We start from the raw sequence: 25,722 nt of genomic DNA, 5'->3' as shown, positions 1-25,722 counted from the left end.
AGCTGTATTGCAGACTTACGGGAGGATTTTGTGTAAGATGGCTGTCATAATAGTGGTAAAAATCATAGCGGCTGTTTATTGAGCACTTAATCCTTGTTTGGTCTGCTAGGTTATAGACATTTCTATGGATCCCCACACCATCCCTGTGAGGTAGTTTTTTCTTTGGGCAGAGGAAGAGGCTAAGGTTCAGGGTGACTTTCCTGCGGCAGTGCACCTGGCATTCAAGCCTAGTTCCTTTTGACTCCTCACACTGTCTACGTTGGACTGTCTTTGGGTTCTTAGATGCAGAGGCAGAGAAACCCTGGGCAGCCCACAGCCAATGGGCGTTTCAAAATAGATTCCTCCTCTGTGTGTTTGCTTTAGCCTGATCATTAACCAGTGTCAGGGTTGCGTGCTGCTCACAGATGTGGTTTATTTATTTTTATTGTGCTTTAAGTGAAAGTTTACAATTCAAGTTAGTTTCTCATACAAAAATTTATACGCATTGTTATGTGACCCTAGTTGCTGCATGTGTAATGTGACAGCACACTCCCCCTTTCTACCCCGGATCTCCTGTGTCCATTCAACCAGCATCTGTCCCTTGTTGCCTTCTCATCTGGCTTCCAGACAGGAGCTGCCCATTCAGTTTCGTGTATCTAGCTAAGAAGCACTCTCTTCACGAGTATCGTTTTATGTCTTACAGTCCAGTCTAATCTTTTTCTGAAGCGTTGGCTTAGGGAATGGTTTCAGGTCTGGGCTAACAGTCTGGGGGCCATGTCTTCCAGGGTCCCTCCAGTCTCAGTCAGACCATTATGTCTGGTCTTTTTCCTAGAATTTGAGTTCTACACCTGACTTTCCTCTTGTCAAGGACTCTGTCGTGTTCCCCGTCAGGGCAGTCGTTGGTGGTAGCTGGGCACCATCTAGTTCTTCTGATCTCAGGCTGATGGGAGTCTCTGGTTTATGTGGCCCTTTCTGTCTCTTGGGCTAATATTTTCCTTGTGTCTTCAGCATTCTTCATTCTCCTTTGCTTCACAGATGTGTTTTGTTTGGCTTACCCAAAGTTTATGAAAATGTAAGCCACATTTTTTAACTAAGTTTAAAGGTCTGGATTTCTGGCTTCTCTTGAAAAATCAGAAGATCTGGCAACAATGGACCCCATTCCCATGTGGCAGGAATTGTCCAGAGCTGAGCAGCTGCTGTCCCCTTTGGATGCCTAGTCCTTCCAGTTTGCCAGAGTCCCCACCATTCCCTATTACCCCACCACTGAGGCAGGGAGTTAGTTAAGAGCTGCCTTCTGTTACTACATTTGCAGTTTTTTTTTTTTTTTTTTTTTAACATATACTTCATCCAGTTCACTCATGTTATATGCCTGGCCCCAGGAAGGCATTTGAGCCTGCAGCTCCTGGGTGAGATAAATGTTAACTCACATGTTTTCTCTAACCTAGATCCCCTGAAGCGTTCTCTGAGCCCCTTTGGAGTCAGCATTCTTGGCACAGTTAATGGCCCCATCTTGTTTTTCCACTGATATATTAAAGGGTAGGGAATGGGCCAGCTTTCAGATCTTGTCCTTTCAATTGGCTACTTCTCAATGGGTGCTAAGCCTCACCCTGCAGCCAGACACAGGGCTTCAGGGCTCAGTGGGCACCTCATTTTGGGGACCCCCCAGCCTGCCCATTGGTAGCCTCGGAAGGGACCATGAACAATGTCTCCTTAGTGTGACACCTGTTGACCCTCATGGAGAGGGACGGAGTGTGATTCAGCTCGAGTTTATCTTCCTCAGTTGGCGTGACCCATGGGCAGCAGCGGAAAGCAAGCCGGAATCCAGAGCGAAACCTGGGGGTGGAGGGTCACCGTGAGCAAGGGGAAAGGGTGCAGTTACAGGGGCTGTTGTGTGGCTGCCCTCACCCCGCCTCATCTCCCTCCACAGCATCCTGCTGCCTCCTACCACGGAGCCTACTACTGCCTAGGGTCCCTTGAGACACATATTCTTTAGTGGGTTTGAGTTTTGGAAACAGAAGTCATCTGCAGCCAAGTCTAATGACTGGAGTGGGTGATTATGCTGAATTAGACCATTTGTCATTACAAACAAAAAAAGGAGCTAAGTATAATTACAAAGGAACAGCAGATTTTCTTGTTTGACTTGTTAACTGGATTCTAAGGGATTATTCAGAGGCATCTTGAAAATGTGGGCTTTGGCAGCATTGGTGGAATAAGGACACTATCCCAGAGGGACTGCTTTGAAAGAAAATACACACGTGGAATGACTAAGTTTTGGTATATTTAAAAAATAAACAACTTTCCTGCAGTGGCAGCAATGAAGTTTCATGTGTAAACTGGACTTATGAGGAAGCAACAGTGAGCAGAAAATGTGGTTTGGCAGAAAGAGAACACTGCCTGCTCAGAGAAGCAGAAATGAGACCATGTAGGGCAGCCAAGAGCGAGCGAGTGAGAGACAGAGATGGAGAGAGAGAGAACACAATATTGTCTGGTTCCTGGGAAAGCAGGGTTCCCTGCTGCAGAAAACCAAGCCTTGTTTGGTTCCTCCCATTGTAGTTCCACAAGTTAGCACACCGTGGCGCTTGATGGTCTCTGTACCTTACATCCACACTCGTCCCATACACAGCTCCTGATCCTTCTCTCAACCCCAACCAGCTCGTCCCCCTTCCCTATACCCAGTAAGCTCTCAGAAAAATCTTAGTTCTCTCACTTCCTTCTGGCCTGCCCCAGGTGGGTGGGATGTCTGAGCAACAAAGATCCTAACAGCATTCTCGGTGGCCTGGATGCCTGGGCAGGGAGGTGATAAAAGGCCAGAACAAAGAGGCCCAGGACCAGCCTCATACACATCACTGTCCTACTGGGGCCAAGGCTCAGTGTCCACGTCTCACCTCCTCTTGGTTGGCCCCAGTCTCAGGGTTTTCCGAGGCTGAAAAAGGCCTGCTCTGCAAGCAGGACCTCTGGGTGCTGGGGCTCCTCCCTGGTTCACTCCCTACCTCACAAGTGCCCCAGGGAAGTGCCCGCCCCTCTCTGGGCCAGGAGAACCAGAACAATCTGTGGGAGGAGTGAGATCCCAGGTCCTCCTCCCCACTGTCTCTGCCACAGTCACTTACAGCTGCCCTGAAAGCCCCTGGAGGGCAGGAGATAACTGTGCCCTTCCCAGGGACTAGCCTGCCCCGTTGACCCTGGCCCCAGCTTCCTACTGAGGGCTGGGCTCTACGGGGTTGGTGAAGCTCACTTTGCTCCGGGAAAGGCCTCAGAGGTTTTTCCCTACACATTATGCTTGTGTGGTACATTTGTTAAAACTGATGAACTGATTTTGATACATCATTAACTAAAGTTCATCATTTACATTAGGGTTTGTGTTGTACAGTCCTATGGGTTTCAATAAGGAACCCTAGTGGCACAACAGTTAAGTGCTCGGTTGCTAACTGAAAGGTTGCAGTTCAAACCCATCCAGCGGCTCCTCAAAGAAAGACCTGGCAATCTGCTCCCATAAAGATGACAACCTAGAAAACCCTATGGGGCAGTTCTGCTCTGTCACATGGGGTCTCTAGACGAAAATACACCTGACGGTACCTAACAACAACAACACGGGTTTCAACAAAGGCATAGTGTCATGTATACACCATTACAGCACCATACAGAATAGTTTCACTGCCCTAAAAATGCCCTGTGCTTCACCTATTATCCCTCTCCCCTCCTCCTGGTGTGGTGCGATGGATCGCTTTTAAATGGCCTTTCTCGCCATGGGCTTGAAAGTTCCGATCAAAAGATTAGGGGCTATGTAAATAAGGTGCTTATGGACCACCAAGGGGATTGGACAGCTTGCTAATAATGCAAATAAAGTACATGGTACCCTTGTGGGGGTGGACCATGCAAATTAGCTGTATGGAACCCTAATGAGTGGATTGGTCAGTCAGTTTTCCCAACCCACTAGGCTTAAAATGAGCTATCCCAGAGGCGGAAAGGGGCGACCTGACTACCACCAAGAAGAGACAGGAGTGAGGCACATCCTTTGGACCCAGGATCCCAGCACTGAGGCCATCCTAGACCCCTGGAGACAGAGAGAGGGAGCTGTAACAGGGAAGACAGCGACAGACGGCGGTGCGAGACGGCAGGAACCAGGACTGGCGAAGGTGACTGCAGTGGGGCTTGCCAGCCCACAGAGCTAAGAGGTGTGTAGCACTTGTCCGAGATGGCCCCCAGCAGGGCTGGGCAGCAGAAGGCGAGAAGAAGCTGTCCTGACTGAGGAAGTGTGTCCTATGTGGTTGTTCCTTTACTTCCAAGATGATCCCGAACCCGAGTTGCACCCTGTTACTTTCCTAATAAACCACTTAACTGTAAGTACGGTTCATGAGTTCTGTGAGATGTTGCAGTGAATTAGGGAACCCAAAGACAGGAGGGGGAGTACTGAGGGGAGAGGGAGTAGCTGATGTTAGAGATGATGGGGTGGCGCAGCAGTTTGGAAAAGTTAGACACTGGGGACCGCTTTAACCTCTGCCTCATAGGAACCAGCTTTGTGCTGATCCTTATAAAAGAAATTATTCGTTTACCCGGCAACCACTGATCTTTTTACGGTCTCTGTAGTTTTGCCTTTTCCAGGATGTCATATAGCTGGAATCATACTGTACGTAGCCTTTTTCAGACTGGCTTCTTTCACTTAGCAGTATGCATTTCAGGTTCCTCCACACCTTTTTGTGGCTTAATGGCTCATTTCTTTGGATCATTGTACTGTATGGTAACAAACGCACCACTGGAATGGAGGATGTTAATAATAGGAGAAAGGGGGGAGGCAGATGGGAACTGTCTGTACTTTCTGCACAATTTTCCTGTAATGCTAAAAATGCTCTAAAATAACAAAATGTATTATAAAAATAAATAAAATCTATTTTAAAAATAGATAAATGTCAGGACAGAAGTCCCTCCCTTCTTCACCTCCCTCTTTCCCTCTTCCCTCTTTCTGTCTTTCTGCCTCTTTCTGCCTCTCCCCTCCCTCCAGCTCTCTGTCCCTCCTCTCCTCACTTTCTCTCAGACAGACCCCAGGAGAGAGAGCAGACAGGCACTAACAGCTACGGCCTGAGCAGTTGGATAAAGGGAGGATTGTGCTGTGGGCTGGGCTATGAGGATAGCATTCCAGCGTGAGGGTGGTGTGAGGGGCAGAGGAGCAAAGGCTCAGGCAGGAACATGGGTGGCAGTGTGAGCTGTGCAGGGGACCTGGGTGGGGCCAGGCCATGGAGCCCTGAGGGCTGAGGGGAGGGCCCGGTGGGGGAGCGGCTCACCTGTGGTTGAGGCAGCAATAGATGATGGGATTGTACATAGTGGAGCTCATGGCCAACCAGAAGAGTGCCAGGTAGACCTGCTGGATGAACTTATGGCAGTAGATGTCCTTCTGGAAGCTGCCCAGGATGAAGTAGAGGTGGTAGGGCAGCCAGCAGACAGCAAAGGTCACCACCACCAGCACCATGGTTTTCACAATCTGGCCCAGAAGAGGTTCAGGTTACTCTTCAGCCCATGAGTCCCAAGCCCCGAACCTTTCGGAGGGCAGGGCAGGGAGCACCCATCAGGCCAGCCTGGGGAGCCCTCCACAATGAGGCATCATCTACTTCAACCACCTTAGTTTCCTGGAGCATCTGGTGCTCTCCTGAGCCTCAACCTCAGGGCCTTTGCACAGGCTACCCCCTCTACCCACACTGCTATCTGTCCTTTGAAGACCTTATTACTTGAAGGAATTTGTTTCCTTCTTTGAAGTCCTTATTCCTTAAGGACTTCAACAGCCACCTTCTCCAAAAGACTTCCTTCATTCCTTCACTCATGAAGCAGCTCTCCCTCCCTGGAGAGTGGCTGAGCTTTCCCTCCTAACCCTATCCTTAGGGGAAACCCTGTGTCAGCTCTGGGTTCCCAGGGGGCCCGCTCCCTGGGATCTGTGCCTGCCATGGCCCTTCTATTCACAGGCAATGAGGCTTCAACCAGGTACCCCACCTCTGCCCAGGAGCCAACCCCTGATCTTCCCCTTCTCACAGCATTGCCTTCGCAGGTACCCTCCTGCATGGCCCGGCACCCCTCTGAGGGAGGGAAGGTGAACCAGAAAGGGCAAACGGGGCCCACCTCTCCATGAGGAGGGACATCCAAGTAATGTCCCTGCTCAGCTACTTCCCAGAGCCACCTTGTGAAATATACCTAATTCCAGGTGGGAAGCCCTGGCTTTACCTGGATATATGATGTGATTAACCCATTACCTCTTCTGGTTGCCATAGCAGGAAGGGGGCATGGAAAAGATAAACTTTGATTGGGAGAGGGTGGAGGAGGGGGCCCTGGCTAGTGGGTAGGAGGGGACACTGGCACTCCAGGTGGGCATGGGAGACAGGCCTGAAGAAGCTGGATCACAGGACGGCCTCCATGATCTCTGAGGTCTGCACTTCCGGGATCTGAGGATTCGCCTGTAATTCCAGCTAGGAGGTTCCTGTATAGTTCTGGGAGCTTCGTAAATTCAATATTCTGGGTATTCAGAAAGTCTAAGATTTTAACATTCTATCATCCTAAGATTCTTGGAAGTATCTGAAATTCTGTGAGGCTTTAGGATTCCTCGATTCCTCTAAGATTCCGGGAAGTTCCTTTAACTTTGCATTTGGCCAAAGACCAAAGGCAAATCCGCCCCAGGGTTGGAACAAGGGCAAGTTACCTGTGGTTGCTCTCTGCTGCTGAGTCCCCTTAAGGGCAGACCTTGAGTCGGCCCCGCCCCGCCCCGCCCCGCCCACAGGCCCCGCCCCATCCCGGCCCCACCCCCGGCCTGTTCTGCCCCGGCCCGCCCCCAGAGCGCACCTTCTTCTTGGCCTGCAGGTGGCGCAGGTTGGCGCTCTTCGCCAGATGCCCGGGGACCGCGCGCCTCCAGAGCGTGAGGCCGATGATGCTGTAAGCGAGGAACATCACCACGAGGGGCAGGAAGTAGATGAGGGCGATCACCGTGAGGTGGTACCTAGAAGGAGAGCCAGGGCCTGGGCACGGGGCGGTCCCTCCCACGTCCGTCAGCACTGTCCCTGAGAACCTGCGGGCGCCCTGGAACCAGGGTCCCGGCTTCGTGGGCCCCACCCTGAGCTGCCTCATAAAGCCTTGGTTTGGTTATTTTTTTTTTTTTTAAAAAGCAACATTGGCTAACCTATATACCAAAAAGAGGGCTTCCCGGGCCGTAGAAGGGACGAGTGCATTAAACCTGCATGATTCCTTGTTATAGACAAGTACCAAAAAAGAAAATAAATATTAATAAAAATGAATGAGAATGGAAAAAAATTTTTTAATAAAAAATACCATTAGACACAATGAGAAAGTCGTTACTTATCCCACCCCCATCACTATTAAGTTTAGCATATTTTCTTCCAGAATTATATGTTTGCATGTCTGTATGTATAATACATACATATATATTAGCTAGCTATAAAATTATTCCTTATATATTATCTATCTTATATATGTAATTACATGTATTGTATAAAATATATCTAATATATATAGATGCATATTGATAGAAAGCAGCCCTGGTGCTGCAGTTGTTAAGCACTCAGCTGCTAGCCGAAAAGTTGGTGGTTGAAACCCACCAGTGCTCGGTGGCAGGAAGATGTGGCAACTGCTTCTGTAAAGACTACAGCCTTGGAAGCCCTACCGGGGCGGTCATGCCCTGTCCTAAAGGGTTGCTCTGAGTTGGAACCGACTCGACAGCAGTGGGTTTGGTATTTTGGCTTGGATGTAGATAGATAATATGTATAATCTATATCTGAGGAGCCCTGATGGCACAGACGGTTAAGCACTTGGCTGCTAACTGAAGGTTGGTAGTTCAAACCCACCCAGTGACTCTGTGGGAGAAAGACTTGGTGATCTGCTTCTGTAAAGATTACAGGCAAGAAAACCCTATGGGGCAGTTCTACTCTGTCACGTTGGAGTCGCTATGAGTGGAAAACAACTCAACAGGACCTAACAACAAGATATCTATATTTATCTGTCTAGATGGATTTGCTGGTGTCCCTGTCAAGGCATGGGACAGTGAAAAAGCAGCACGTGTACACACTAGTCCGTCATCTGCTTCCTGCCCGTCAGCATCAGGCTGGGAACATCGTTCGTGTCAGCAAATGCTTTCTCACACCGCCTTTGAGCAAGCAGCCCAGAGTGCTATCACATGGTTCCTTACCCCGACCCAGGAGGTTCCCAGGCTGTGCTGAGGCTGTTTCATGTCCTTTTGCAAAGTGTGTAAAGGAGACGTGTCCTGTCCCAGCGTGATGCCACATCCTCCCTCCAACGAGGCATGGGCTGGGGACTGACTCCCCGGCAGGTCTGCAGTGGGAGCCCTTGGTGCACCCCATGAGTGGGCCTGAGACCCCAGCCCTGTATGTGACTTTTTTCTTTCTTACTAGGAGGCTGAGGTGTTCCCAAGCTCCACCATGGGCCAGCCTCCAGTCTCGCTGGGTCCCTTTCAAGAGGTGTTGCCACCCTGAGGGCGAGGAGCAGGGGGCTCCAACAAATCTTTCTCCTAAAGACTTGTGTTTAGAATTCTACTTGCTTGTTCTTTTGGCAAGGCTGCCAATTACAAAATAGTTGGGGCCTCCTAGACCTCCTGACCCTCATTCCAGACCTGGGCTGAGAGCCCTGCTCTTGGGGCAGGTAAGAGGAGAAGAGAGGGCCCTGCACCTTACTTTCATCATGAGATCACAGGATGTCTAAGCTAGAAAGGCCTTGACGGTCAACAGGGCCACTTGCCTCATAGGGAAACAGAGGCCTAGAGAGACGCAGTACATATGTTTCATATGAAACAATAGCTCTACAGAATTAATCAAAACCCAAACAATTTCCCTTTCACTGAGGGTCAGTCCTGTGGGGGTGTGGTGAAATGAATTCCTTTTGTGGCCTTTTGCCTTGGTTCTTTGGAAAAACAGCTTGAGAGATTTTCCCCCAAGCCCTCAGGAGTTACCTTTGTCCTAGTTTTCTACCACAGAGGGTTTGTTCCTTTTGTCTAGGCTGATTGACATTTCCTGGGTAAGCTGTAAACAACTTGTGGTTTGTCTGGCCCTGGGCTGCAGCCTGCCCTGTGATTGGTCTGTTTTATGCATCTTGCAGGGATTGGCCAATATACTTACACAAATGAAGTGACTATAGCCTACTATGCAAATGAAGTGTCTGTGGTCTGTGGAGAGGGGATTGGTCACTTCACGGCCCTGGTGGGAGGCCCATGCCTTGAAATTGACCAGGAGTTTTCTTATGTATGCAGCCAACCCCACAGAGGTTGACAGACAGAAAGGAGTAAAGGTAAGAAGAGAGAAGAAGCAGAGAGAGACAGAGAAGAGGCAAGGAAACTCCTAAGAGAACTGTAATACATGTCAAGGGCTGTAACATTGAAGACAGTGATGAGGCCCAGAAGGGGCCCTGTGGCAGAGTCGGTGGTGATGGCGGAAACCTGCTGCTGGGAATGTAGCTAAGAGAACTGAACAAAACTGCTACACTAGCTAGAGCTGAGTGAGTTAACAGTGGAGAGGGAGGATGAAGGCAGAGGGGTCTACATGGCTGAAGGGGGCATGCATGGCTAAAATGAGGCCTGTCCTGAGAGGCCTTAGAGGAGCCTGTCCCGAGGGGGCTGACAGGAGGCTTGTCCTCAGGGGGCTGAGGGGGGGCCTGCATGGCAGAGAGAAGGGCCTGCTTGCCTGCACAGCTGAGAGGAACTGAGAGAGCTGTCCTGCACTGAAGAAGGAAAGCTTTCCGGACCTTGCCTGCATGCTTCCTGATCTTGATCTTGAGTTTTAGCCTGCTGATCCTGATCACAAGTTGTACCCTGTTACTTTCTTAATAAACTACTTAAATGTAAGTATGGTCTGTGAGTTCTGCTTGGTCGTTACAATGGATTATCGAACCCAGAAAAGAAGTAGAGAGTGCCATGGGAGGGATGGCTGGTGTCATAATTGGTAAAAAGTGTTGGAGAGTGGAGGTGTGTCTGACCTTGACCCTCATAGGAATCAGCCTTGGGCTGATCTTGGCTCTCAATATCGCCTCTGAAGTTAGACAGGCTCTGACTCTGCTACTACCATTTTACAGTGGTCAGAAAAATGGGGCTCTTGTGCAACCTCTAATTTGAAGCGTGATGTTGGGTCTCTCCTCTGCATCAGTCTCCCCACCTATAAAATTAGGAGGGAGTCTCTAAGGTCCTTCCCATGTGTGATTGACACTTCTCTGTTGCCTCCTCCCATCCTAGGGACACAGAACAGGACAAGAATCCACTCTGGGCTAGGCTTCTATGCAGAAGGGGCTTCTGAGGAGCCTTGGGGACCATGCTCTAGGACTTACCAAAATTCGGGATGCTTCTCCTCTCGGCCTGGATTGTTCATTCTGCATCTTGATTTTGTAGGTATACTTACATTTTCCTGTAATTTCATCAGATTCTACACACAAACCACCCCCCTACACACACTCAAGACATGGGTCTGTGAGGATGGAGCCCCCAACTGAACTCGCATTAGAAGCCCTCCCACCCAAGAAAAACAACATATTCTCACACATAAAGCCAGGCTTCCCCAAAATCCCCTCTCAGAATTCTAAGTAACAATAAAGCATGGCTTTCTTACCCCATCCCTGCCCTCCTCTTTCTCCCTGTTGCCTGAATGGGGGTTGAGTCTCACAACTCCCAGAGAACTGGTACTCAGTACCCTAAATTCAGGGCTTCGAACTGATCCAATCCAGTTTGACCCCTCTGCTGAGAAGTTGCATTTCCACCCCGGATATACTGAATCAGAATCTGCATTTTAACAAGATCCGCAGGTGATTCTTACGTACCCTCCCAGTGATTCTTAGGTGTACATAAGAATCACCCAAGGATCTTGTTAAAATGTAGATCGTGATTTAGTATATCTGGGGGCGAAAATGCAAATTATCAGCAGGAGGTCTAACTAGAAGGAACTGGTCCGAAGTCCTGCTAATTCTTGTTTGCCCTCTCAGGAAGAAAGACCTGTATTTAGGAGGAGGAACATCACCCTGCTGCCCCCAGTGGCCAGCCCCAAAGTGTTCCGCTTACCCCCCACCTTCAGTCAGAGAGTAGGGTGCTTCCCCTGCAAGGACACCACCTTCCTGGGGGTGGGTCCTTCTGAAAGGGTGGGGTGCGTGATGGGGACAGAAACCCTAGGAAGGGTTTGCCCACGAGCCTCTCATCCTCCACACACAGGCTTCTCACAGAAATGGAGCCTTCCCCAGCAATGAAGGCCACAGAGTGGTCTTCTTGTGATAGGTGCTGGGAATAGATGGAGACAAGGTAGGGGTAAGCGTTGGGGGAGCGGTATTAAAGAAGGAGGGGGTGGGGACTGTGCTGCCATGGTTACCTGGCAGCCCTCAGCTCAAAGTATTCCACATCTTCATGCTTAGGATAGCTGGGACTTTGTTGGACCAAATCTACCACCTCCAGGTTTGTTTTCACTTGACTCCTATTTAAACTAGCACATACTGGGCATCTATTCTGTGTCAGGCACTGTGTTAAAGGCTTCGCATGCATATTCTCATTTATACTCATCCCCATATTAGAGAGAAGGAGCCAAAGACTCAGAGAGGTTAAATGACTATGCAATGTCTTGTAAACAGGAGGGAACAGAGCAGGACTCTGACCCTGCTGACGGACTCTAAAACCCATGCCCTCAACCAATTCTTTCTTCTCTGTTGACCAATGGCGCAATGCTGGGGGATCACAAAACCACACTGGGAGAACTGGGAAAACTGAGGCCCAGAATGGGGAAAGGCCTCACCCAGGGTCACATAGCAGCTGGGCCCTTTTACACTCTTCCACCCTGTCGCCCAGCCCATGCTGCCTACCTTAACATGAAGAAGATACAAGGAATTCTACAGAAAATATCCCAGGCTCCATCTACCTGCTCTTTCTGCTTCAATACCCTGGCCATCTGTAGCCTGAGCATACACAGCACCCTCCCCAAACCACACATTCCCACACACACAGCTGCAAACATACCCATCTGCTTACGTACACACATCCACACATGCATAAACGAATGCAGCACGCCGTACATGTAGACTCACAGACACGTGTGTACACATATGTATCGCTCATTTAAGGCTACACACATATGTTTACTTTAGTAGCAGAATAGCTAGGAGATTGGGCTCTGGAGCTGGACTGGCTGGTTTTGAATGCCAGCTTCATTTACTAGCTGTGTGGTCTCGGGTAAGCCACTTAGTTTTTCAGTGCCTCAGTTTCCTCATACAAAAAATGGGAATGGTAATAATAGTACATACCCATTGATTGTTTGGAGAATTAAATAGGTTATTACATGTAAAGTGCTTAGAACAGACCCGACATGTACTAAGTGCTGTGTAAATGTTACTTTTAGTATGTACATGTACTTAGTATCGTGTACACATGTGCAACCCCCTACACACTTGTACCTGTACGTGCCTGCATGCACATACACACAAGCACACATGTTCGTTCTCAGGTGTATACACGCACACAGCATTGCCCCCCACTCCCACCCAGGAAGCCTTACAGGAGGTGGGTCATGCCCTTGCTGTCTTCAGGCCAGGCCACAATGCACTTGGTGGCACCCAGTTCCATGGTGATGGTGGAGTAGAAGCACTGGGGGAAGGCCAGGGCCAGAGCCACCAGCCAGATGCCAGCAATAACCGCCTTGGTGCCAGGGGCCGAGAGCCGTGGCTGGAAGGGGTGAACGATGGCCATGTACCTATGAGCAGAGGATAGAGTGAGGGGTGAGAGCGCCTCCATCAGACCACCCCTCAGCCTCCCTCCCCCCAGGCCCACACTCTCCAGTCCCAGTCCCCACACTGTTACCTGGTGACTACAGACTCTGGAGCCCCCACCCCACCTGCAGAGAGCTAGCGGGGCTGTGGGGTCTCTCAAGTCCGCACAGCACATCAGCACTCGAGAGCCCCAGCCCAGGCCTCCTCCATGCCACCTCCCTCTGAGCATGAATGTGCCCTCAGGTGGCCACAAACTGGCAGTGCAGCCACACTGGATATCCATTTGGGGGCAGGGCCGAGTATTCACCTTTAGGCTTAGGCTCTGCCCTGTCCAAGTCCCTCATCCCTATGCCAGTCCCTCTCTTGTTCAGAAACCTTAGCAGAGCGGACAGTCTGCTGGTGGATATGGCCTATATCTGCGCTGCCTTGTTGAAATGGAGCTAGTGGTACTGAGGAACTCAACTTTTTATTTTATTTTAATTAATTTAAGTTTAAATAGGCACAATGGCTAGTGACTAAAGTATTGGCCCAAAACTTTAAACGTGACATTCAAGGCCCTCTGTCATGTGGCCAACACATATTCCAGCCTCCTCTGGCACTGCTTCTAGCACCTTCTCTGGCCCCGTCTGGCTGTGGAGCAGCCCTGCATCACCCTCCACCGGGCATTTCCTCCCCCGCTCAACCGGGAACTCCTCTTTCCTCTCCAGATTCATTAAAGTCCAGGTGAAATGACACCTCCTGCATGAAACCAGAGTCCCTGGGTGGTGCAAATCATTGACATGCTCGGCTGCTAAGCAAAAGGTTGGAAGTTCGAGTCCATCCAGAGGTACCTTGGAAGAAAGGTCTGGCCATCTACTTCCGAAAATTCAGCCATTGAAAACCCTATCGAGCATACACACACACACACAGCATTGCCATGAGTCAGAGTCGAGTCAAATGCAACTGGTTTTGGTAGGTTTCCCTGAAGTCAGCCAGGAGCAGTCTTCTTAGCTCCTGCCTCTCTCTGGGAGAACCTGAGTGGGACTTGAACTGCCATTTGGTACCCTCTTGCCTGGTAAGGTGCAGGGCCTGTTTCCAAGTTACCTCAGGCAGGAGTTGTTACCTCTATTCTCCACATCAGGTAATGGAGGCTTAGAGAAGTGAAACAACCCATCTCAGAAGAGGCAGAGCTGCCTTTGAACCCAGCTGGCTCCATCTTCCTGCTACCAGGTGGATTAGGCTTCCTGGGACTCAGAAAGCAACTGTAGGTGTTTCCTGGGCCTGGTGGGTCTGAGACCTCATGAGTCTGGGGCTCTGACTGAGGACAGAAGAGCTCTGGAGTAGATACCTGCTTCCCCAAGGTCAAAGGACCCAAAGGAAACCATCTACCCACTGATGCAGGTGTCTGCCTTTGTCCCTGTGGGGCCTCTATAAGGTGCTGTGTGACCTTGGTTTCCTCCTCTGCAGTGTGAGGGTGTGGGACTAGATTGGCGTTTTCTCTGCGTCATGGACTGTCTATCTGAATTATACGCCCCTTCCCCTCCCCACTGCCATGGACTCAATGTTCCCCTTCCATATCCACCCTGGGCTATGCCCCCACAACCAGCTTTAAAAGGACTGCTGATAGCCGCACAGCTAACTCTTTCTCAGCAGAGCTCACAGGCTGCAGCCCCGGAGAGCAGCACAGGACAACAGCTGGTCCTATTGTAAGGAGCAAGCAGACCCAGCGATATTCTGGGTAGATTCATACTTTGTATGATAGGTCAGGAGTCTCTGGGTAGCACAAACAGTTAAATGCTTGACTACTAGCTGAAAGGTTGGTTATTTGAACCCAGCCAGAGGCTCCTCAGAAGACAGGCGTGGAGGTCTGCTTCCAAAAGGTTACAGTCTTTCTACCACAACAACAACATGGTGTGTCAACCGAATACAATATTAAATTTTTCCCCTAGTATAATCTCTCTGGAAAAGGGAAATAATATAAGCAATTTCCTTGTTGTAAAAGAAAGACACCAAAACAAAGACCAACTCTGAAGAACGTTCTAGAATGTCCCCAGACACTGCCCTGCTCCTTCTCTCACAGCTTTGAACAACTCACCTAGTACAAAGTACTTCCTTGGTCTAACTTTAACCCTACATGCTTCAGTTCCACAGTCCACTGTCTTCCAGATACATACTTTTGGATCGTAACCAGGTGTGGGGTGCAATGCCCTGGGTTCTACCCTTAACTTGCTGTGCAATCGCAGCAACTCATCACCCCATTCTGAGCCCCAGCAAAGTGAAAAGTCTTCCCTAGCTCCCCCACTGCCCCCTCTTGCCTGTCGGCAGCGATGGCGGTCATGGAGTAGATGCTGACAAACATGGCGGTGATGGGGAAGAGGTTCTGGAAGTAACAGAAGGCACGGCCAAAGTACCAGATGTTGTGGCTGGCATAGACAAAGTTGAAGGCAGTGTTGAAGGCGGCCATGCAGAGGTCTGCCAGGGCCAGGTTGACAATGAAGTAGTTGGTGACAGTGCGCATCCTTTGATGGGCCAGGATGATCCAGATGACTATGGCGTTGCCTGTCACGGCCACCAGCACCAGGGCCAGGTAGGCTGTGGCCCACAGTGCCAGTTGCCAGCCAGGCATTGAAAAGGCGGTGATGCCTGTGGTGTTGATCTCAGGGCCGGACGAGGTGTTGATCTCAATCTCGATGGTACAGACCCCCATGGCTGCCTCTGGGTCTCAGATGAGAGGCCTGGCTCTATGGCTTAACCTGGGCCCTGGTGCTCTGCCCAGATTTGCCAAGGAAGATAAATCCCCTTGAGTACCTGGGTACAGGGGAGAGAGGAATAGATACAATGCAGCGTTAGGGGAGCCAGAGGGACACTCCCAAGGCCCCCGGCACGACCTGGGCTAAAGATGAATTAGGCTGAGGGGAAAGCCCAGTGCAGGGCTAGAGCCATTTCAGATTTCCACGTCCTGGCCAGAATCCTCAAATGCCACAAGGTAATCTAGAATCCACAGAGCCGGAGACATCCTTAGAAATCACTGGTTCAACCCTGCACCGCAGAAATGGAAACACTGAGATTCCAAGAGGAGAACTGACCAGCTCAAGTCACTTGGTAAACTGGTGACAAGCCAGGACTGGAACTCGGGCCCCTCCGAATGCTATTCAGAGAATATCCTGGATTGGCCGAGCATGAAGCGGAAGTCTCTGAAATCGGCAGGCCCACCGCCCAGCAGGACGCAGCTGCCTTCCGTCCAGGCTTTGGGGTGCAGCCTGGGTTGGGAGCTGGGGTGAGCTCACGACTGCCAGCTGCCAGCCCTGCTGTACTGCGCAGGGCGGGCGAGGGCCTTGGCAGAGGTACTGCCTGTTTGTGAGGTGGGGCTCTGGCTCCTGCCCTTGTCCCACCCCCTGCTTGGGTGGGTGGGTCTAGTCTTGTTTCTTGAGGAAAGATTTAGGTCAGGACTGGCTGCCGAGGTCGGAAGAGATTCGGGGAAATGGAGCGAAGCAGGGGTGGGGGCTGGCTGGCACAGACAGCACTGTCCTCAGTGGGGTGTTTAGATCCAGCCTGGGTCAGGGGCCCCCATCTAGAGAGTTATTAAGAGTACACACTTAGGAGCCACGGAGACCCACATGTGAGTCTGGCTCTGTGACTCTGGGCAAGTCACTTAACCTTTCGGAGCTAAAGCTTTCCTCTCCAAAAAAGGTAGAGAAAACAATGTGCACATTTCCCAGCATATTCATGGGTTTTAAATGAGATCATGTGCCTACAGGGGTAGCGTGTAAAAAATTCTACAGGGATTTGTGGCCTCAAGGGAGGCCCCTAAAAAGCTCAGGGCTCTGTGGGAGGGGAAGAAAGAACCGGAAGCATCTCTGAATGAGTGATGCAGATGCTGCTGGTCCAGGGACCTCACTTTGAGAACCACTGTCTTGGGACAAGGGCAGGGCTTGCTGCCTCTTCTGTGGGACCCAGCAAGGCCAGTTTTAAGTTTTGGGGGGCTGCTCTGGGTGTGCCCAAAGGAGCCCACTCCTTGTCGTCGACTGTGCATGTATGAGTTGGGGTGTTGAGTGAAGGTGTGACGATGTCTCACCTGTGCACACCTGTGGCTGTGTGGACCCTAAGGTGGGGCAGGGAGGGTCCCCCACAGACTCAGGCATAGTGGTCGCCAGTTCCCCTGGGCTCCAAAGGAGCCTCCTTCCAGCTGCCTGGCACAGCGGGGTCTCTTGTGGGCTGCCCACCCACCCTGGCTCTCCTCACCACTATCTTCTCTGCTTCTCCCCCTGGTGTATGGCTTCCACACAGACCACCGGCTGCCTCCCTGGCTGAGCTGGGAAAGACCTTTAAAGGCCTCAAGTACTGAAAAGATGATGCCATCAATGGAATCCAAACTAAAAACAACACTAAACCATAAATCAAGAAACCTAAATGTATACTGAAATGGAAAAAACCTCAGTCTAGATTTTTCTGAATGTAAACTCCTGGGTAAGTTCATCAACGCTGAGGTTTGATCTACTGCTCGTGCTAATGTGCTAAGCATGTGCTTGGTCTAGCAAGAATCCAGCCCTGCTTTTGCGGAGGGGGTGCTTCCTGGACCCCTACTCCTTCCAGTGGGTTTGCACTTGACTCCTGCCCTCCCAGAGTCGGATCCAGACAGAAGTGGCTCCAGTCCTGGCTGGGCCACAGAGGAAAGGCCTGTTCTTTTTCTGGAGGGGGCTATCATCCTCTGTTTGGACATTTGTCCCTTGCTGAAGGGCCTCTGCCTTTGATCTCTTTCGGTACCTGTATCAGCACTACTGGGTCAACTTTAGGTCTTGCCTCTGTCTCATGCTCAGTTGGCCAGGCTCTTAGAGGGTAAAACATACAGAAATAAGAATGTCAGCACAAGAAAAGCTTCACACTTTGCTGTCCTGGCCTCCCACTCCCAGACAGCCAGGGTTTATTGTGCCTCAGGTACAAGCACAGTACAGGGCTGGGAAGCCTGAGAATGTGTCCCCAGGTCACAGAGGCCCAGAATAGTACATCCCCTGCTTGTCCCCCGCTTCATCGTATATGTGATGGATTGTATTTTGGAGCTATTAAGTCTCGGTTTTTATTTCTGCCTTAAATCATGTGTTCTTGCAGCTTCCCAGCTATGTGCTCTGAGACTTGTAACCTCATGGAAGGAAAGGGGGGGCATCCAAGGACAAAGGGGTTACTGATCAGCTTGGCTGCTCAGAGCTGAGCTTCCAAGTCCATAGCTAGACAATGGCCTTGAAAGCCAGGCTTTGTTAAATGAGAAAAAATATTGTAAGTTCCTTTAGGTCCAATTGACATTTCAAGACTGGAGGGTTTGCCTGTTTGTACGGGAAGTCCCATTCAGGCAGGAGGCAGAGGAGGAAAGGCCACCCACTCACGTCTGGCCGTGATTGGCTGAGTTGATGGCGCATTGGGTACTTCTGGGAAGCCGGCTCTGATTCAGAGTTGAATATGCAGGATGTTTATTAAGGGGGTGCCCTTGGGGTCAGCACCTGTGGGAGGGACGGGAAGGAACAAGAGGAGGCAGGGGAAGAAAGTGAGCTGCAAGACCTGACAGCCCGTGGGTCCTCTGGATCTAGAACAGCCCTCCAGAGTTGTCCTGTACTGGGCAAAAGTGGCCAGGCCTTTATACTTCACGTTGATCACTGGATGTGGCTGCCCCAGGAAGGGACGTGACCTTGGACAGGCAGCTCTCTGCAGCTCTGAAGGGGATGAGAGTGAAGTGCTGCCTGCTGACAGCCCCCCAACAACTTGAAGGGGGTCTGGGAAGCACACAAGGTCCCTGAGTGTCACAAGCAGTCTGCAGCTGGCTGCTAACCTAAAGGTTGGTGGTTCAAACCCACCCAGCAGTTCTCAAGAAGAAAAGCCTGGCGACCTCCTTCCGTAAAGATTGCAGCTGAGGAGCCTCTATGGAGCACTTGCACTCTGTAACACATGAGGTTGCCATGAGTTGAAACTGACTTGACGGCAATGGGCTTGGGATGGGGGCGTGTGCTTCTGAGTGCTCCTTGCTGATTATTTGTGCTAAGGTGACCTCTAGGCTAGAGGCTCGAAGGCTAGAATTGGGAGAGAAATTTTTTTTTTTTTTTTGAAGGGAGTTTGGAAGAGAAAAACAGGAGCAGTTGCAGGGTATGAGGGAAGAGAGTGGGAGAGAAAGGGGAGGCTTCTAGAAGCACTATGGATTGGATATTCCCTTAAACCAAACTGGTTGCTGTTGAATCAATTCCAGCTCATGGCGACTCCCATGTGTTACAAAGTAGAACTGCTCCATAGGGTTTTCTTGACTGTGAACTTTCAGAAACAGATTGCCAGGCCTTCCTTTTGCAGCACCACTGGGTGAATTTGAGTTTCGAACCTTCAGGTTAGTAGCCAAATGCAAATCACTTGTGCTACCCAGGGACCTTCCCCTTCAACAGGGTCTGGGAGATGCCCAGAAAGAGTTATTTTGGGAATTGGCTTTAGAAATTGCCTGGCTGTGTCTCTCTGACCAGGGGGCTGTTCTGAGCGAGGAGCCCTGGGCCCATGGCTTCAGTGGGTCACACGCAGAATCCTGGGACATCAGCACTGGGCAGCTGCTGCACAGTGTTCAGCCAACACCTGGCCCACAGATGATGCCACGTGGTGACGAGTTCACCTGGACTGGGCGAAATGGGGACAGCACAGACAGCACAGCGAGCTCTTTATCCAGCCATGTGAGATCATGTACAGGATGGCCCCTCATTCTGGACTCCACCTTTCCTGCTTTTGGGTGGGGTTAAAACATCCTTTCTTTTATGAACTAGTGATGGTAGATGGTGGTTGTTAGCCTGGTTTTGCTTTTTCTCTAAAAAATCCTTGTCGTTGCATGCCGTCGAGTCAATTGCGACTCTTAGCGACCCTATAGGACAGAGTAGAACTGCCCCACAGGCTTTCCTAGCTGTAATCTTTATGGGAGCAGATTGCCAGGTCTTTTCTCCCATAGAGCCACTGGTGGGTTCAAACTGCCTACCTGACCTGTCAGTTAGCAGCTGAGCACTTAACTGTTGCTCCACCAGGGCTCCTTAGTGGAATAAAAAGTTGGTAACCCTGTATGGTTCTCTCAGTTAGTTTGTTAGTATTTTATTGTTCCATGAACCTAACACCTGGGAGCCCCAGTCTCGTTTGATCCCCTCATTTTAGAGAAGAGGAAAGGGAGCCCCCAAGGGGGGAAGGAATTGCTCCAGGGCCCATCACCATGCAGGTGGCTTCCCTCTGGCCTCTAGAGCCTTTAATGGTCTGTTCTCCCTCCTCTTTCTGGAGACCCCTCAAAGCCGACTCCCTGGTCACCTCCCTGGTTACACTGACAGGGAATCTGGGGGCCTGGATGCTGACTGGATTGTCTCCGGTGTCTAGGAGTGTGGCCAGCACATAGTACAAAAAAAACCCCTTTGCCATTGATTCCAACTAATTTCGGTCCCACGTGTTACAGAGCAGAACTGCTCCATAGGGTCTTCTTGGGTGTAATCTTTACAGAAGCAGGCTGCCAGGCCTTTCTTCAGCGGTACTGCTGGGTGGGTTCAAACCACCAATCTTTATTATATTTAGGATTTTTTTTACTGTACTTTAGATGAAGGTTTACAGAGCAAATTAGTTTCTCATTAAACAATTAATACACTCATTGTTCTGTGACACTGGTTGCCACCCCCACGACATGTCAACACTCTCCCCTTCTTGACCTTGGGTTCCCCATTACCAGCTTTCCTATCCCCTCCTGCCTTCTCATCCTTGCCCCTGGGCTAGAGTGCCCATTTAGTCTCGTTTTGTTTTACGGGCCTGTCTGATCTTTGGCTGAAGGGCGAACCTCAGGAATGACTTTGGTACTGAGTTACAATGGTATTTGGGGGCCATACTCTCGGGGTTTCTCCAGCCTCTATCAGATCAATAAGTCTGGTCTTTTTGTGTGTGTGTGTGTGTGTTACAATTTTGTTCTACATTTTTCTCCACCTCTGTCCAGAACCCTCTATTGTGATCCCCGTCAGAGCAGTTGGTGGTTGTAGCCAGCACCATCTAATTGTGCTAGACCCAGTCTGGTGGAGGCTGTGGTAGTTGTGGTCCATTAGTCCTTTGGACTAATCTTTCCCTCATGCCTTTGGTTTTCTTCATTCTCCCTTGCTGCGGACGAAGCGAGACCAGTTCAAACCACCAACCTTAAGGTTAATAGTTGAACACAAACAGTTTGTACCACCTAGGGACCTAGCAAATTGTAGGCACCTTATAAATGTTGGTCTAATCAAAATGATAAATAAAACTTAAAATACAACTCAGGGGTGAGGGATGAGGAATCATAAATATATATATTCTCTTCTTCTGTCAGTTTTCGTCCAGTCATTTCTGACTCCCATCGACCCCATGTGGGTCAGAGTAGAACTGTGCTCCACAGGGTCTCCAATGGCTGATTTTTTAGAAATAGATCACCAGGTCTTTCTTCCAAGGTGCCTCTGGGGGGACTCTGACCTCCAGCCTTCTGGTTAGCAGCTGAGCACTTTAACTGTTTGTACCACACTAGGTCTTATATTTATATATATAAAAGCCTTAAACTAAACAGATAAAATCATTGTTGTTATTGTTGGATGCTGTTGAGTCGATTCTGACTCAAAACAACCCAATGTGACAGAGTAGAATGGCCCCATAGGGTTTTCTTGGCTGTAATCTACGGAAGCCGATGGCCAGGCCTTTCTCCAGTGGAGCCGCTGGATGGGTTTGAACTGCCAACCTTTAGGCTAGCAGCCAAATGCTTAACCGTGCAACTTTAAGTGGACAGGACAGAGTAACAAAATGCCTGGCACACTGGCATTTGGGGCTCATACTAGGTACTCAATAAACATTGGGTAAATAAAAAATGATGAATAAAGTTCAAAACATTGGCCTCCCAGGGGTGAGGGGATAACATTAAATTTTCACAGGATGTAAAGCTGAAATGAAAGGAACATCCCTGAGTAGGTAGGGCAGGGTTTTTAAGGACACCAGGTTCTCCCCAGCATTCCTGGATTTATCCCTTATAGAAAGCCCCCCTTTGTGTTTAAGCAGGAGGGTCCTGGGGAGGCCCCTTGAGGAGAGGCTCTTGGCCTTTGCATCAGTGGACCAGAATGTGGGACTTCATCTGAGGCAGGAGAGCTGGTCTCTGCCAAGAGCATGGCTGACGTCTTCTTTAAACACTGGGAGTGTGCTGGAGGCAGTGCCTAGCTCTGAAAGCCTGAAGTTTATCTAGCTGGAGAAGAGAGGCCGGGAATGTTTACATCTGCCGAGAGCCTGGTGTACACAGAGCTTGGAGGCTCATAATCCAGAGGGGCCCATCTCTGAAGCCTCGAGCTCCAGCAGAATCTTTCCATCTATGGCAGGTGGAGGAGGAAGTGGGCCAGAATTGTCCTAGGAGGGGCATACCACACCCGTCTTGCTGGTGGGGTAACTAGGGTCATCCCAGAGGCAGCCAGAGCCATGCAGACAGGAGGATTTGGTGTCTGCCCAGGGTGCTGTCAAATGTGGTAACAAGAGCTGTGGCATGGAATAGGACCGAGTGAAGAAAGGGAGTAACAAAAGGTAGAAGCTTCACCGAAAGGCTCCAGCTCTGGGTTGGGAGAAAGGGTCACATTTCTACTTTCATGTAGTTCCTGGCCAAGTTGGGGAGCCAAGTCCCAGGCCAGCACAGAGACCTTGCCATACCCATCTGTTAAATGGGTGGTACCATCCCTCAGTCAGTGCCGTGAGCTTCAAGCTTCTGCTGAAGGAGGGAGAGGCAGTGGTGAGTGCAGGGAGTGAGGAGGAGGGACTGGCCACTTGAAAGGCACCTTGAAGTCATGGAGAAGGTGACACAAGAAAGACTCCCGATCCTGAAAGAAAGGTCAGACAAGCCTGGCTAGAGCTGAGGATTTCTGCAGGAAGGAATGGGAGATACAGTGAGTATAAATCTCAGTCCACACACCCAGGGGTGGAAGAAAGGTCTCGTTTTCTTATTTTCTAAAAATCTACTTGATCTTAACTCCAAGTCCCCATCGTGTTGAGCTGGCAGAGAAATCCAACCTCATTACCTCTGGGGCTCCACAGCCCACCTCCTGGGCTGTCCATGGTGCCAGTGCATCTGGGAAGGGGCTCCTTTACGGTCCTCGTCTGTGTCCCACAGGTCACTGCGGAGATGTCTCTTCTTCCTGCTCCTGCAAGGGCCTTCAGGTCAGGGGCCTGCTGTTCCTGAAAACGGTCTGAACGGTCTGAGAATGGGAATTTGGGGTTCACCTGGGGATCAGGTCCTGAACATCTGTCTCCCGGAGCCCCCTCCTCCACCTGCCACAGCCATCCTTCCAGTGCTCTGCCAGGGAGAAAGGCTGAGTACCCACTTTTCCTGGCCCCATGTCCTTTCTCCTCCCTTTCCTCAAGGAAGTCCTGCTTCTCTAAACACTCAGCCCCTAAACTCCACCATCCCTCACACTCTGTCCTGGTATCTTTGATAAGGCCCAGAACACTAACATCAAAAAACCATTCTACTTCCCTCAAGGACATGGAGGCCTTTAATCTTCAGACCTTCCTAGTAAGCGAGGAAAATATTTGCATTCCATCCTTCAAGTGTGGCAAAGAAATGGAAGAAAAACTAAAGCAAAGTTTCCATATTAAAATCATCTGAATGTCCATCTCCTGCTCCAGAAAAGAGTTTGGAGAGAGAGTGAAGGTTGATAGGAAGAGCCTTGAGGGTCCTTTCTGGGACGATTTATCTGAAGTCACCTACTGATCCTTCAAAAAAAAAAAAAAATTTTTTTTTGTTTTCCAAGGACCCCTCAAATCCCACCTCCTCCAGCATGTGACTTTTGGGCCAAATGGCCTTCTTGACCCTGGGGTGGTCTACCCAAGATCATTTGAAAAATCTGTTTCTCCCCACCCACCTCATGGTAAGGAAGCAGAATCTGTCCCCATCACAGGCTCAGCTCTCCAGGGAATTACAGTCCTCACAACATCAAGGTGGATTGCTCAAGCTTAGTTCCACTAAACTGACGTCATGAGGTTGGGGGTTTCTGAAGACCCCTTGACCAGTGGAAAACAGGGATGAATAAAGCTTCTACGTGCCTTCAACTCATGCTGGAATCCTATCCAGTTCCTGGCACTGGCATACCAACCCGACCAGTTGTCCGCAAGTGGATTTTGACTCACGGTGACCCTATGTGTTTCAGAATAGAACTGTGCTCCAGAGGGTTTTCATGGCTGTGACCTTTTGGAAGCGGACTGATCTTTCTTCTGAGGTGCCTCTGGGTAGGTTCAAATGCTGACCTTTCAGTTAGTAGCTGTCATGGATTGAATTGTGTGCCCCGCAAAATGTCTGTCAACTTAGCCCAGCCGTGATTCTCAATATTGTGTGATTGTCCACCATTTTACGTGATTTTCTTATGTGTTGTAAATCCTATCACAATGATGTAATAAGATGGATTATCGGCAGTTACACTGATGAGGTCTACAAGATTAGGTAGTGTCTTAAGGCAATTCCTTTTGAGATATAAAAGAGAAAAGTGAGCAGAGAGACATGGGGAACCTCATACCATCAAGAAAGCAGCACCGGGAGCAGAGCACGTCCTCTGGACCTGAGGTTCCTGAGCTGAGATGCTCCCAGACCAAGGGAAGATTGATGACAAGGACCTTCCTCCAGAGCCGACAGAGACAGAAAGCCGTCTCCTGGAGCCAACACCCTGAATTTAGACCTACTTGACTGTGAGAGGATAAATTTCTCTTTGTTAAAGCCATCCGCTTGTGGTATTTCTGTTTTAGCAGCACTAGATGACTAAGACAGTAGCCTAGTGCTTAACTATTTGTGCCGTCCAGGACCTCCAAGGCACTGGCATACGTTGATATAAAAATTTTTCATGTAGCCAAAAATGTGCCTGAATCCATATACCCTTCTGTCCATCCCCACAGAGGCCAGGTCACCATTACTGTTAGGTTTGCTTCCACAGCCTTCTCACTAGCCCTGTGTCCTGCTGCTTGCCTCCACCCCATCCTCCACCCACCACCACAGTGATCTCCTAAAAACACAAACCTGACCATGCACTTCCTGCTTAAAACCCTTCAATGACTTCCCATGGCTCTCAGGGTTAAGAGGAGAACATTCTTCTTCTTCTTTTTTTTTTTTTTTAATTATGCTTGAGACGAAGGCTTACAGAGCAAATTAGTTTCTCATTAAATAATTAATATACACATTGTTTTGTGACATTGGTTGCCAATCCCAAGACATGTCAACAATCTCCCCTTCTCAACCTTGGGTTCCCCATTACCAGCTTTCCTGTCCCCTCCTACCTTCTTGTCCTTGCCCCTGGGCTGGTGTGCCCATTTAGTCTCATTTTGTTTTATGGGCCTGTCTAATCTTTGAGTGAAGGGTTAACGTCAGGAGTGACTTCAGTACTGAATTAAAAGGGTATCCTGGGGCCATACTCTCGGGGTTTCTCCAGTCTCTGTCAGACCAGTAAGTCTGGCCTTTTTTTGTGAGTTAGAATTTTGTTCTACATTTTTCTTCAGCTTGTCTGGAATCCTCTACTGTGATCCCTGTCAGCAGCTGGTGGTGGTAGCGGGGCACCGTCTAGTTGTGTTGGACTCAGCCTGGTGGAGGCTGTGGTAGTTGTGGTCTTTTAGTCCTTTGGACTAATCTTCCCCTTGTGTCTTTGGTTTTCTTCATTCTCCCTTGCTCCAGACGGGGTGGGGCCAGTGGAGTATCTTAGATGGCCGCTCACAAGCTTTTAAGACCCCAGACACTACTCACCAAAGTAGAATGTAGAGGATTTTCTTTATAAACTGTGTTATGCCAGTGGAAGTAGATGTGCCCAAGACCATGGTCCCAAGCCCTCAGCCCAGTAATTTGGTCCCTCAGGGAGTCTGAATTGTCTATCAAGCTTCCATGACCTTGCCTTGATCAAGTTGTGCTGGCACCCCCAGTCTTGTGCACTGTCTGTCTTACCCTTCACCAAAAATTACCACTTAATCTATTGTCTAGTTAGTGTTTTTCCCTCCCCCACCACTCCCCTCCCTCGTAACCATCAAAGATTGTTTCTGTGTGTA

General features: G+C 49.8%; 1 protein-coding gene across 2 annotated transcripts; it reads right to left on the bottom strand.

Annotated features, from left to right (window-relative positions):
- Positions 1-346: 346 nt before the first annotated feature.
- On the bottom strand, positions 347-22,759 carry TACR2 (tachykinin receptor 2). 2 transcript variants are annotated; one of them, XM_049855818.1, is made up of 6 exons: positions 22,725-22,759; positions 14,997-15,489; positions 12,492-12,686; positions 6,796-6,949; positions 5,256-5,452; positions 347-1,812 (listed from the first exon to the last, which is right to left on the bottom strand). In XM_049855818.1, exons 2-6 carry the CDS (start codon positions 15,386-15,388, stop codon positions 1,626-1,628), a joined length of 1,125 nt encoding a protein of 374 aa, XP_049711775.1. In that variant the 5' UTR covers positions 15,389-15,489; positions 22,725-22,759; the 3' UTR covers positions 347-1,625. The 2 variants fall into 2 exon arrangements, with proteins under 2 accessions (XP_049711775.1, XP_049711774.1); XM_049855817.1 differs by lacking the exon at positions 22,725-22,759 and adding an exon at positions 15,768-15,985.
- Between the last annotated feature and the right edge of the window lie 2,963 nt (positions 22,760-25,722).

The sequence above is a fragment of the Elephas maximus genome, chromosome 16, assembly GCF_024166365.1.
Source record: "Elephas maximus indicus isolate mEleMax1 chromosome 16, mEleMax1 primary haplotype, whole genome shotgun sequence".
NCBI classification, from domain to species: domain Eukaryota; kingdom Metazoa; phylum Chordata; class Mammalia; order Proboscidea; family Elephantidae; genus Elephas; species Elephas maximus.
Note: the sequence above shows the minus strand (reverse complement) of the source record. Positions and strands in the feature narration are given on the sequence as shown.